The sequence below is a fragment of the Urocitellus parryii genome, chromosome 15, assembly GCF_045843805.1.
Source record: "Urocitellus parryii isolate mUroPar1 chromosome 15, mUroPar1.hap1, whole genome shotgun sequence".
Lineage (NCBI taxonomy): Eukaryota > Metazoa > Chordata > Mammalia > Rodentia > Sciuridae > Urocitellus > Urocitellus parryii.
Genome location: NC_135545.1, coordinates 32741923 through 32756249, shown reverse-complemented (window position 1 = coordinate 32756249; position 14327 = coordinate 32741923). Strand labels below are relative to the sequence as shown.

General features: G+C 52.0%; 1 protein-coding gene across 2 annotated transcripts in view; it reads right to left on the bottom strand.

Annotated features, from left to right (window-relative positions):
- Positions 1-14327, bottom strand: part of Gnao1 (G protein subunit alpha o1) — a 156950-nt gene that overhangs the window by 74057 nt on the left and 68566 nt on the right. For both annotated transcript variants that reach the window (XM_026395629.2, XM_026395628.2), the window contains exon 3: positions 2125-2266. In XM_026395629.2, the coding sequence (XP_026251414.1) occupies positions 2125-2266 (142 nt within the window). The remainder of the gene's footprint in view (positions 1-2124; positions 2267-14327) is intronic.

The window sequence follows — 14327 nt, the reverse complement described above, 5'->3', positions numbered from 1 at the left end:
CCTGGTCTTTTCCTGCTTGTCATCGGTGTCAGAGCACAGGGGGGAGGGGCTGTGCGCCGGGGCCTTATCAGGAAGGAAGACTGTGCCTATAAGCCTGTGCTGCCTGGGCACGGACCTGGCGCCTGCCATGGTGCCACTGGCCACTCACAGGACTAGGCTTCTACTCCACTGTGCCTGTGGCTCCTGGGGACTCCCACTCTGTTCTCCGTCCCTCCCGATGGACCCCTCCACTCCCTCCTGCTTGAAGGCGGCCTTGACCAGGGACTCCCACGGAGGGAGGAGAACAGCAAGAGAAGGGCTGCTGTCCCCGATGTTCCGCAGTGCGATCCTGAACACATGGCACTCCTAGTGATCCCCAAGCTATTGTCTCTCTGTCAGGATAACAGAAGAGAGGAATCTCACAGAAAGAATTCATGTTTTCCAAAATGGGAGGAGAAAGGCATTTCCCCAGCCACACTAACTTCTCTGGGTTACAGTCAGGACAGGAGACTGTGGCAGGAAGAGTTGACTGGATGCTGCAGGCCACCTGTGTCAGTGTGCCTCTGGCACTGCCTGTCATCCAGTTAGGTGACAGCCAGGTACCTGTTCCCCCCTTTGCCCGAGGAAGTCAAAAGATCAAAGGCCTGTGCCACGCCTAAAGGTCAGACCAGCACCACCTGCTCAGGGCATCCCGGCCTTTGTGAACTGTGAAGGGCTCAGCGCAGCGCCTGGCGGCCAGGAGGCGCTCAGCAAGTGATGGCTATCCTGATTCCCTCCACTGCCAGCACTATGACGGCGGACGGGCACTGTGCTCATCTGGGATAACACCGATCATCTCTATGATCTCGGTCGGTTATTTTCTGAGGGTCTGGTTCCTGTATTCCCAGCACCTACCACACCTCCTGGCACACGGGGAGCCTGCAGTGAATGCCTAACAGAGCCAAGACTACAGAGCTAAGAGTGCCCTCCACTCCCCTTCCCCTTCCATAGGCTTTGGCCCTGTGGCCAAAACCAAGGCCGGTCTCCTGGGGGAGAGGCACCTCCCTATAGATCTAGCCTCCTGCCAGGGCCTGGTTCCCAAACCCTCCCTAGGCTGTCCTGGGACACACTCTCAGGCACCTAAAATTCCCAAGGACCTGGAGGAGCCAGTGCCTGAGCTGGGGCAATTCTGTGCCATGGAATTAGGATTTTCTGCATAAAATATTAAATTTTACATTTAAAGCTGTCACAGATAATTTGTCAGAAGGCCAAGACAGGTTTCCTCTGCGAGAGAGTCAAATTTTAGCTAAGACAGGATATGGGTGTAAGGCACAATCAAGTCACCCAGTGACTGGACACTAACACTCTCACCCAGAGACCCCAATGCAGGCCCCATATCCATTCCAAGGTGGATCCCTTTCCCCAGGCCCCTGGTCTGGAAAAGTCTGTCCCCATCCTGATAGGGACAAAGTGCTGCTTCTGGATTGAACTCTGAGGCTGCTTCTCCTCTTCCCGTCGACCTCCTTCTCTTTCATTTGAAGTTGCCAGTAAGAGTTCAGTGTTACCGGGAAGGTAAGCGTTTGCAGTAAGAGGCTTTTCTACGCATACTCCACTCACCACTTCTCAGATGTCTGAAAACAACCTCCAAACCTTCCCCATTCTTGGCCACTGACTTCCTTGGGGAAGGAAAGCCTCACACTTACCCAGGAGGGTCAGGAAACACATCCCTTGGTGTCAAGAAGAGGTCAATTTCAATGGCTGCCCCAACCCCAACAAGGCATGGGAGGTTCTCCCAAGGAGGGGAAATGATGGCCAGGCAAGATTTGTTTTGTTCAATAGTTTTTTTTTTTTTTTGTTCCAGTTAATTGTGGCAAGCCCAAAACTGACACAGGGTTGTGGCAGCCCCACTTGAGGACAGACCCAGCCCTTTCTCTCTGCAGCACATGCCCTGGGATTCCGCACGGCAGAGACTGCCTGTCAGGGAAGCCCTGCATTTGCCAGGCAGGTTCACAGAATGGCTTAGGTTGTGATTGCCACTGTACAGCGTCCACACAGAGCACGGCCTCTTCTGCTTCCTTTAAGCAGACTGGAGTTATCAGGAGGAGGTGCCGGGGCCAGAGACAGGCCCTCTCCTCACTGCACCCTTGGGCTCAGGCGCATGCCTACCTTTTTCTCCTTGTCACCATATTCGACGCCCAAAGTGTCCATGGCCCGGACGATGGCTGCCAGTGACTGAATGGTGTTGCTGTAGACAACAGGCTTGTACTGCTTCACGTCCTCCCCAGAGAAGCCATCTTCATGGATGATCCTGCAGAAAAACCACACACAGTACACCTGATCACACACTATCCTCACGCCATGCGGAGGGTTTCGGGCATGGGAAGCCCCGTCCACACCCTGGTTTAGTGGGGTGAGGGCTGGATCCCACTGGGATGATGAGTTATTGAGTTGCTGCATTAATGCCACAAAATATGAAGAAAAAAATCTTAATTACTGAAAAACAGAATATTGAAAAAAACCCTCATATATAGTGAAAAAGGTTGCTAGTACTTGATAGCACTTAGAAGAGGAAAGCAAACACTAAGTGCTCAATACATGTTAGTTATTGGTATTTTCAGCAAAGCTTAGGATCTTAAGACAGGTATGCACTCGGACATACTGTGGAAAATCCCTGCCAGGGGTCTGTAAATGAAGGACCCAGTTTGTCTTTCAGAGGAAACTCCCAGTGCTTTTGACCAAGGCAGGATGACCCACTAAGTCAATGAATAACCCATGGGGACATCCACAAGAGGCGCTCCCTGCTCCTCCACCCTGCACAGGGCTCTAACGGCCCAGTCAACATTACTCTGTAACAGTGACTGACACGGAGCCCACGAAGGGGACATCATGGTTCTCAGACACATGACGTTCCCTGGGGGCCAATCAATACGCGCTTGCTGCTGACAAGGATCTGGACAGGACCGAAAGCTGGAAAGAGGAAGTCATTCCGAAACAGCACGAGTGCTCTTCCAATTGAAGCAATGGGGAAAGAGTAAACGGATTTTAAGGCTAACTGCTGGCACGTGTGTCCCTCTGTGGGCTGTGTGGACTCTTCTTTGTGGACCAAGGCTGAGTGCTGTGGTGACATGTGCACATGCCAACCTAATGGCCCAGCCCTCCCCTCAGCCCCTTTCCATCCCTCCATTACCTTTGGTGCAGAAATACATTAATAACCATCCATTTTTAAACAGCTTTATGGAGATACAATTCACATACCATGTGACCCACCCATCTAAAGTATTCAGTGCAACATTTTAGCTTATTCATAAGCCGGGACCACCATCACTGCAATCTAATTTTGGAACATTTTTGTTGGCCACCTAAGTAACCCTCAGTGATCACTCCCCAACCCCACCCAACCCCCACCCAATGCTAATCTATGCTGTTTCTGTAAATTTCTCTACTCTAGACAGTTGCTGTAAACTGAACCACACAGTTAGGGGGTTGTTTGTGAGTGGTTCTTTCATTCATACCACAAATCTTTTCAAGATTTACCCATGTTGCATATGTTCACATGGTTCACTTGTTATCCCTGAATAATATTCCTTGGTATGGAAATACCACTTTTTCCATATCCAGTCACCAGTTGATAGATACTCGTGATTCCTGTTGTAAAATCAGACTTGGTGATGGGTTGTGGGTTTTCATCCTGAGTTTCTCTAAGAAGCAGACCAGAAATAACCCTAAAGCCTTTCTTTTTTTGGGCGGGGGTACTGGGGATTGAACTCAGGGGCCCCTGACCACTGAGCCATATCCCCAGCCCTATTTTATTTAGAGACCGCGTCTCATTGAGTTGCTTACTGCCTCGATTTTGCTGAGGCTGGCTTTGAACTTGCAATCCTCCTGCCTCAGCCTTCCAAGCCACTGTGATTTTAGGCATGTTCCACGGCAACTGGCTCTAAAGCCATTCGTTTAACTTTGATTAGCTCTAACTTGATTTTTTCGAAAGCCTCCTGAGTGTTATGACCCATCAAGCCCACAGATGCCCTATCCAGAGAGACCTCACAGGGAATTTGTACACAAATGGGAAACTGGACAGAACATACGAAACCAGAGAATAGGCAGTGTGCGGCTGTGATCCCCCTGAGTCCTGCGATTGCTGGGAGGCGTCCACCGGTCACAGCACGGGGAAGGAGCAGCAGTATAACAGGGCAACTCACTGAGCCACAGAGAGAGAGTTGGAGAGAAAAGTGCAGAGGGAAAGAGCCCAGGGCAGCTGTGTGGGCCTTGCATCTGGTGGTGGGTAGAACAGCCAGGGGAAGGACCAGCCTGGGAGCTCAACAGACTGCACACTTGAGCACTCTCTGGGGCTGGGGGATGCATGGGTTCTGGGACAGTCCTTGCAGAAAGCCTCGATGTTCAGCAGACACCTCAGAAGGCTCATGCCATGGTAAGAGGACTAAATGAGCCCCTAAGTCTCCCCGAGACCTGTCCTGACGGTGCTAGATAACAAGCCTTGAAAAAAATCACAAGTAACTTAACCGCCTAATAGAACAAGGCCACTGCTCAGTGAACAAGGATGACAAAATCCAACACTAGGAGAATCACGATATCACCATCCAATAAAACATTCCTGGATACACAAAGCAGCAGGAAAGTGTGACCCATAATGAGAAGAATTAGTCAATAGGAACATTCAGAAGTGGCAGAGGTGAGGAAATGGGCAAGAATGTAAAGACATGTATTTAAAAATATTTTCAAGGAAATTTTCTTAAAAGAAATCATGAATGTAATCAGGAGAGAAATGGAAGACACAGAAATGAAAATAAATAGCTGAGATAAAAATTTCACTGGATGAGATGAACAGATTAGACACACAGAAGACCAGTGAACTTGAAGACAGCAATGGAAAGTACTCCAACAGAGACAGAGAAGAAAAGGGCTGACCGTGTTAGTTTATAACCCTATGTAACAGCTCAAAGGACAGGAGGGATGTACACTATGCTGAGACTCCCATGTGAAAGACGTGGCGTGTGACCTGAGAGCACAGTGTGCATACATCATGGACTCCAGAGCAGCACAGTCAAGAAGGGCAACAGTCACTCGACTCCCCGAAGAGGCTGGGCTGACCTGAGCAGCGCTGGGGACCTGCCCCAGAGGTGGGGGACGCACTTCCAGAGCTGCTGGACCAGCTGGCCTTGCCCACATCCCAGGCCCCTGGCTGCCAACGGAACTTCCTTCCACCTGGGTGGGGCTCATCGTTTTTCTCACTTGGTTTCATTGATCTCAACATTCTCAGAGTGAGGAAGGAAGGTGGGTGTTTATTAGGCTCATTTGGCTGAAGATGAAACTGAGGCGAGAGAGTAACAGCCCCGATGTCCCTCAGCAGATTAGTGTCAGAGCCAGAAATGCAGCCCAGGTGTCCAAGACCGTGGTCCTTTACCACACCTTAAAACACGCCCTGGACGAGGCAGAACACTGTCCCCGGCAGGTGTCAGATGGTGGCTCATTTGTGGTTTGCAGAAATGATGCAATTTGGGAAAAACTCAAACTCATGCTCAAGTCATGATTATGAGTCTTGCAATTTGTTCAAGCTGTAGTTTACGACCGGGCTTGCTGTCTCAGGGCAATTTTATACCCCTCACCCCCAACTACAAAGTACCAAGCACTCACTCAACACCAAAAAACCTGGACGGTCCAGGGCGACACAAGGAGTATTCTTCATAATCCTGCCCCTCGGTGGAAGACACGGACCTTTGAATGCCAGGCCTTCCACAGCATTTTTCCATGTCACATTTCCTCTCTTTTCTCCCCAGTTCTGATCCCAAGCAGATCTCCTTCACAGTATCAATACGGCCCCTTTATTTTCTGTCTCCCCATGTCATTCCAGAGAGGCACAGCAGAGGGGTGGTTACAGCTTGGGCCACAGACAGGCCTGAGCCAACGCTGGCTCTCCCAGTGATGAGCTGTGTGTCCCCAGGGAAAGCTCTGGCCTCTCCAGCCTTGCTGTCCTCATCTGCAGGAAGGTGTCGTGAGAAGCGGCTCATCGCTACATGACAGGCAGCAGAGACTAGTAATGGTGTTCTCATTCCAAAGACAAACCCTCCAAAGACAATCTCCTTCATTTGTGGTTTACGACTGGCAGAATCCCACCTGCAGCCCGTGTCAGCGGGCCACCCTCTGTGCTGAGCACTTCACATACTACATCTCATCTTTTGTTCAAAACAGTCCTAGGGCATAAAAATCACTGTTGCCTCCTGACAGATCAGGAAGCTGAGGTCAAGGAGGTCTGGCCACTTGGTTGAGATCACACAGCGGGTCAGTGGCAGAGCAGCCCCTGAGGTCCTACCTGTGACTGGCAGGCAGAGGCAGGGCTTCTTTCTCTGCCCTGGCCCCTCTTATCCACACTGTGATTGAAAGGTGGCCTCTGGGTGGGGTTGGAGACACACCCCAGAGGAGTTCAGTCTCATGGGACAGCCCAGGTCTGAAGCTGGAGGTGACAGAGGCCTGGACTTAGAAACCATCTCCGTGAGACGTCTTAGCAACAGTCAGTGGCCTCTCACACTGCGGCACTCCGGGTGGCGATGCTGAGTGAAACAGCACCTGGTCAAGTCCCAGAGACCTGGGCTGAGCCCCTGGATCCAACCACTCCTGAAGCCAATCTATCTCTATACTTTTGAGTGATATGAGCCAAAATAACTTCCTCTTATTTTTGTGTAAGCTAATGTGATTTGCATTTCTGTCACTCACAACCAAGAGTCATGATTAAAATGTTTTGTAACTTGATAAAAAGAAATTATCTCCCAGTAGACTTATTAATTTTATTTTATCTTTACCACCAGCCTGTCACTCTCTGCTCCCTCTTCCCATGTTACCTGGCACAGGGCTGGGCTCTCCACGGTGTTTGGGGCAGGTGGGACATAATGACATAAGTCAGGTGTACACAGATGTATAAGACCTGCCCCTCCATGGTGTGCACTAAAGGAGGCGGACAGGTGTGTGCCTGTGTGTGCTGGGGCGCGGCCACCATATTTCTGATGCCTGCAGTCAGGGCTTCAAATGAAGTGAGGCCTCGCTCGCTCTGCACTGCTGCGCTCCCATAGCTCAGGGGCTTTGAGTAGGAGCCAGAACCACCAGGAGTGGGAGGGCTGACCACTGGGGGCTGTCGGCAGCCTGAGAGCTCCACTTGGACAAAAGCCAAGTTGGACTCTGGAAATTGGATCACGGCTGGGAGGAGATCTCAAGTGGAAGTGTGGGGGTGGGGGTGGCAGCCACGCCCCTGGAGCCAGGCAGGGGTGGAGGGACACCGCCCCCACCCACTCCACCCCTCTTTGCTGCCTTGGGGACCCTGCAGGAGGCCCAGACTTGGGCTTCCTCTGCTCTGCACTTGGCTGCAGGAAGACTCCCCAGGCACAGTGGCCTTATATGGTCACAGAACCACAGGCCGGGAGCTGGAAGGGACCCTGGACAATCATCTGGCTCAGCAGCCATTCTCCTTCTCTGAATCACAGACCCCTCTGAGGTTGTGACAAAGGCCAAACACACACAGTTCTTCCCTCCGTTGCTGGAGTTTCATGAACACCCAGGCCCTAAACTGCTGGGACACATGACTTCATCTCCAGGCTGGATTAAATGACCCTCTCCCCTCTCCCCTGCAGAGGGATGGTCTCTTTGTCCTCTGCACAATCCCTTTAACAAGCCAGAACCGGGCGGGGGCTTCCAGCTGCATGGCTGGGGGTTTCCCTAACTGCTTGGTGCTTCAGTTGCCTTTCCCTGGAGATGGGCATGGGAACAGCAGCCAGCCTCACGGAAGGAAGGCATGCGCAGGCCTGCCCTCAGTGGGCGCGCACTCTGGTCAGCTGTTGCTGTGACAGGTCTCTTCAGCTTGCAGGGTCGGGAGAAAGTGCAGCCAGTTGCATGTGTCTGTCCTATGGAGGAAGAGGATGTGAAGTGGGTCCCTGGGTGGGCCTGCCTCTGCCAGGAGAGCGGGAGGAAGGGTTAACTCGCTTTAGCAGGGAAAGGGAGATGAGGAGGGAGGGGGCATTCTCTGGACCCTAACGGTACCAGGATGCCTCCTACCCAGGCCATCTGCCAGGTGGGAGCCAAGTTCCGAGACTTGTGCATAGGGGCATGGTCAGTTTGTGTCAGAGCAGGAGGGGCTTTCCATTGTGCTGCAGGCCTCTCATGTCCCTTGGTGCCCCCTGGTATGGAGGACATGGTGGGCAATGCGAGGCGGGGGGACATCAAACTGCAAAACAAAGGCTCTCCCCCCTCCTGTCTCACAGCCTCTTGCTGCCAATGACCTGAGGGTTCCCGGGAGGTGTTCCGTAAGCCCTTCGCTCATCCGTTCCTTCATTCCCCAATTAATTTCTCATCTGTTATCCAGATACCTATGTGCCAGGCACATGAATCAAGAGCTGGGGATACGAGAGTGAACGGACAGTCCCCACCCTCGTGACTCTTGCGTTCTAGTGGGGGCACAGAAGTTGACTAAGTCATTTCTCCAGTGACTATTTCAGCCATCATGGGTAACAGGGCAGCCCGGCTCTCAGGAAGCAGCATGGACAGTGAGCGGGCTCTGGCTGGCAGGGAGCGAGGTGCTGCCCACTGGAAAGGGCCCGGGCAAAGGTGAGGTCTCCTGTGTCTTCCAGCCCTGGCTGGTCTGGGGGCAGTGTGTGCGAGGTGAGCCAAGGCAGTGTGCGTGCCGGCAGGTGGCAGCCCTGGCGCGGGTGTCCTGCTCTCCTGAGGTCATTCCTGGTGGTTTTCAAGGAGCAGGTGTGGAGAGCAAGTAGTGCAATGTGGAAGACGGCATGAACGCCAGCCAGGCTGGGGGGGAGGCAGGAAGCAGCAGACCATCGTGGAGGTGGGCACAGCAGCAGGGAGGCACTGACAGGGCAGATGGCCCTGCCCAAGCCCTCTCCCTGTTTCTCTCCTTGTTGGAGCCCCCACTGCCAATGTTCTTGTATTTCTTTTCACTGGAAGGAAACATCCTGGCTGGTGGGGTGTGGCCTGCAGCAGGCTGGCTCCCCAACTCAGCCACCACCAAGAGTGGGAACTGAGCGAGAGGTCTGCAGGGTCCACAGGTACAAGGTGTGGGCAGGGTAAGGGGAGGGTCAGTGGTGGGAATGAGCTACCCAGAGCTGCAACTCACTCAGTGAGCTCTCACTCTCCACCCATATGTCCATCTACCCACCCATCCACCAATCCATCCACCCATCTATCCACCCACCCATCCATCCACCCATCTATCCACCCATCCATCCACCCATCTATCCACCCATCATCCACCCATCCATCCATCCATATATACTGAGCACTTGTGCAACACTGGATGCACCTGACTCTCACTCACTAACCGTAGAGACTACAGTCAAGTCACCAACCTCTCCAGCTGCAGGTCTCTCCTCTATAAAATGGGCACAATGAGTCTGCTACCCTTGGGAGCATTAAAAAAATGTGTGAGGAGGGCCTGGCACACAGTTGGGCCCAACAGTGCCACCAATACATCAGGGTAGGCCACTAGTCTTGTTTCCGAAGCCTCCTGGGCCCCTCCTACCAGGTACCGCAGTGCTTGGACCCAACTGAATGGACTCCTGGGAGCCAGAGGGTAAATAACTGGCTCAGAGACTGCAGCTGGGCAGAGGAAAGACGTGTGTTTAGCAAAGCAATTCTCTGCAGGGGCCTTGATTTCGGACTTTCCAGAATCCTAGGAGAGCAGAGGCTCTGAGACCTGAGGCCCCTGAGGGGAGGTCAGAAGGTTTGTTCTTCTCAGGAATAAAGACAGATTCCTCAATGGCAGAGCCAGGGACAGCCTAAGGTCACTGTCTCTGTCAAGCCCCCTCTAGGGCTCCCTCCCTCTCATCTAAGAGAAGGACTATGTGCCTGGAGCAATTCATACAGAACCAGGAAACCACAGAACAGGGAAGACACAGCTGCTGCCTTCACAGTCTAAGAGGAGAAGGTGGAAAAGAAAGAAGTAGCCAAACAAATGAATATTATAGGGCAGTAAACACAAAATAGGTACACACTGACACAGGGAAGGGGAGAGTTAGAAGCCAGGAGGTGACATGTTGAGGCCTAAATGATGAAAAGTGAACCTTGCATACGTGAGAAAGAATATTTCAGGTAGAGAGGACAGCAAGTGAAAAGGTCCTGGGGCACCTTGTGTGTTGGTGGAATGGTGAAGAGCCTATGGGGCTGGAATGGAGTAAGTGTAAAAGACAGTGGGGGGATAAGGTCAGAGGGCAGCAGGGGCCCAGTCACAAAGTTTTGTCTAAACTATGTTATTAAAACAAAATGCTCACCTGTTAAAATAAAAGAAAATTCATCTGTGTACCTCCCAAACCATTCTGACTCCCACCAGTGGTTCTGCTCTAACCATGGATTTACTAAAAAATAAATTTAATTTATCTTTAATTAAATTAATTAATTTGTGGTACTGGGAATCAAACCAGGGACGCTCTACCACTTGAGCTACACTTGCAGCCTTTTTTACGTTTTTGAGATTGGGGCTTGCTAAATTGCCTAGGCTGGCCTCGAACCTGTGATCCTCCTGCCTCGGCCTGCCGGGTCACTGGGATTACAGGCGTGCCACTCCACCCAGCAACAGGGAGCCACTTGGAAGCAGCAGCTTTCCCTCCTCTTTCCCTGGCTTCTCCAGTCCTGACTGAAAGGCTTGTTCTCAGGACACTTACAGATTCCAACCCACACACCTAAGCAAAAGAACAGCCTCAGCTGTCCTCCCACTACCTGGGGGAACGGCTGTCCACACGGTGGTGGACCTTCCGTCTTCCTCCCTGGGAGTCCCCATGCACAGCATGAGTGGAGACACCCTGTACATAGACTGTTTGACACTGAACTCAGTGGTCATTTCGATAATTGTTTCCCAGGTGTCTTTATGCCAGACACTCAGTACTGCCCGCCCTATGGAGCCGCAGTCCAGCATGGGGCTGGAAGGAGCACAGAGCGGGGGCACCAGACTCAGTCCAGCCTGGCCAGAGGAGACTTGGGGTGAAGTCCTTGCCGTGGCGCTGCAGCACCCCGCGGTCTTCGCTGGTGGCGGGGTGTCCCATCCTCTGAATGCACTGCCAGTCACTCAACCAGAGCCCCTCCACTGGATCTGTTCCTAGAGCACCCCCTGACAGACTGTGGGGGGCTGCCCACTGTATTCTGCTTCCCCAAGGGGGCAGAGGCACAGTGCCTGGATGGAACAAGGCACCGGTTCCTGTCCCTGAGCCTCAGTGTGAAGCCCAAGTGGTGTCCTTGGCTCCTGGAAAGGAAGACCCAAGGTGGGCTGAGGCTCACTGGTGAAGCACTTGCCTTGCATGTGTGAAGCCCTGGGTTTGATCCCCAGTCCCCCCCCAAAAGACAAAACCAAACAACAATAAACCCCCATCAAAAAAAAAAAAAAAAAGAAAGATCTAATTTAAAACCTTGCTGTTTAATGGTGGGTGAAGTCGTATAGTATGAAAAACATATTATTTAAAACGCAAATAAGATCCCTTAGCAATTAATGGTATATTTAAGACTTGATATTCTAATATTGAATACATACAGAATATGAGAGTATATTGCAAAGAATTCTAAAATAATAGTAACAGGCAAATCCGTTCTCCAGGGAAAGGATGGGTACAAAATAAGGAGTATGTCCTATTGCCAGTGACTTGCAGAAATCTATTATAAAGATGTCATTTTTAATAAGGGGTAACTCTGGCCAGAAGCAAAGATGTCAGCTGCCAATTGTTACCAGTCAGAGCCAGGGACAAAGCTGGAACTTGTGATCAGTACAGAACCTCTGCTGTCATTATCTGGAAACAGCGTGGACCCTGCCCCTTCCGGGCTCCCCGAGGTGGGGGTGCACGGGTGTGGGTTGGCTACCAGCCTCGTCCTGGCGTGGGCGCTCAGAGCTCTGCTCACCATAGCTCTGCTGCCTTTGTTCTTGGTGGTACGGCATGGCTGCACCCAGGGGCCCCCAGCCTTGGACTTGGGCGCTGAAGACCAGGCTCCTATGTAAACTGGCCATTAACTAACACTGCCCCCCAGGTGCAGCGGGCAGAAGTAGCCCTTTTCGGGCCAGTGCTGCTGGTCTCCGCCTGGGGCTGCGCCTCGCTGTTGGATGAACTAGTCCCAGGCAGCTCTGCTGCTTCCTGGAGGGACACCTCAGGCCTCCTTGCATCTCACCTACCCTCACGTTCGACCCACGGGTCCTTCCCTGGCCTGCATTTTAGGAAAATCTGCCATTTGCTATGGTAGCTTATACCCCAATTTTGTCATTCAGGACACCTGAGGTCTAGTCTTGGCTCTGCCTAGTGACGAGGCACTGGGACTCTGACTGCTTCCTCTGTGTACTGCTCAGTCTCTCAGACAGGTCAGGCGCTGGCTTCTGCTTGGGTTGATCAACCTCCCGTGTCATTGCAGCCTTTGGGGATGTAACAGTTCACAAAACATGGAGACCCACAGGGGCAAATCATCAAGGGGGTTCTTGGAGGATAAAAGACAGAAGGGCTCTGACTAGAGACCTGCATACCTCACGCATCGGGGCTCTGCTCAAGTTACCTCCCTAGACCCCTGCGTTGTTCACTGTCTGCGCTCCTCCCATCTTCCTTCATAACGTGTCCCGCGGTGACGCTCCATCTCTACCGCTACCTATCTTTCCCCACGTAGCAGCACGAGCTCCATGAGGGCAGGGACCTGTCTGTCTTGCTTACTGACCGCAGCTCCTGACTTACAGTGAATGATGAATAAATGTTAAATGAATGCTGAATGTAACCAGCTCAGGAAGCCTTCAGCTCTGAGATGATGATTCCATGTCTGACTTACTCCTCCCTGTGAAGGTCGGAGCCTTTCAGTTGAAAGCTGGGATGGACAGCATCTCTCCTGCCCCTCCACATGGCATCCTGACTGCCATTGCCATCCCTTGGGTGCTGAGCTGTCTTGCCCCAGGGCCCTGCATCTGTGCTCCTTTTTCTCAGGATATGCACTAGACTCCCTCCCTCCCCCACTGGCATGCCCTGTGTGTGCCCCTTAACCCTAACATCTTGGCTCCCATAGGGTTTGGTAGGGTCAGGACGGACAGTGGTGATTCAGCCCCCTCCAGCTTACCTCTGGGAAAACCCAGAATATTCACTGCGTATGCTGCAAAGACAGGACAGAGAGCTTTACGGATTCTGAGCCTTTGTTACAACACCTTTCATAAAGACGTGAGCTTTCGTTAAACACAGTAAAAGCCTGTGAGTGAGGCAAATTGGTTCAATGTCAATGTTACTGTCCAGATCTAAGTAACATTTCTGGTTCCCATCTGCTGGATTAGGGCAGCTGCTGGATTGCCCTTTCTTCTTCTTCTGACAAAATGAAGTGAAGTTTAATATATTAACAATATTATTCATCAGGGCAGTGGACACAGCTTTTTTATTGTGTTCTGTGGAGAACGCACAACTGAGGCTCCAGGGCTCTGCTCATTTTGTTCAGTCTTTGGGGGAACACCTTCCTGTCCCACTGTCTGTGAAATGCTTGTTCATTATGTGTGTTCCCTGCTCATTATCCCCGGATGGTTCTCTTGAACCACAGACAAGATCACTGGAGCCTGCTATCTTTGGCTGAGAGCTCACAGACGAGGCTTTTGCAAACCCAAGTCATCTAAAACATCTTCCTTTCTGACACATCCAAAAGGCTCTGTCATCCAAGCAGACCAGGTGGGGTTCTGACAGCCTGTAGGAGGGCTCCCATCTGGGTTCCTCCCAGCTCCCTCACTACTCGCTGAGGGGCGTGGTGGTGACTCACTGCAGAACCGGCCTGTAAGTGAGGACGCACTTTGTAAATGGCAAATGAGGGCTGGAGTGGACATCTGCTCTTGCTTGGCCAGCTTCTGTTCTCCCCTCCTTAGGAGACAGAATCCTTTAGGGAAATATCATTCCTTGAACTCTGAAGACTCTCTGCCTCCTAGCCTAAGCTCATATCTGATCAGCAGTGAAATACATACCTGAAGGTAGTGTTCTCCTAGGCCACCAGTTACATAAGCCAACATGTTCTTGTCACTCTGGGGCAGGTTCTTTGTAACCAGGAGTCTTGACGACAGCAGAGAAGCTGCACAGCCCTTGGGAGTTTCTTGGCTGCAGGGCACTGGATCAGCCATAGATTTGCTGATCTGAAGCAGGTATCTGGTCACTGCATGGCTTCTGAGGGCACTGAGGGCTGTGACACTATGGGCAGCACCTAGTCCAGCTTCTCCTTACAGCGGCTGAGCCGCTGGGGGTAACTTCCTCTCACAGGGATCTCAGATGCACCAGCTCCCACAGCCCTGCCACCAACCCTGGAGACGTCAGGAACTTTACCCCTCTTTCTCTCCCAGATTACAGACCAGGTGGCTTAGAAGCTTTTCATAGGCTCCTGTT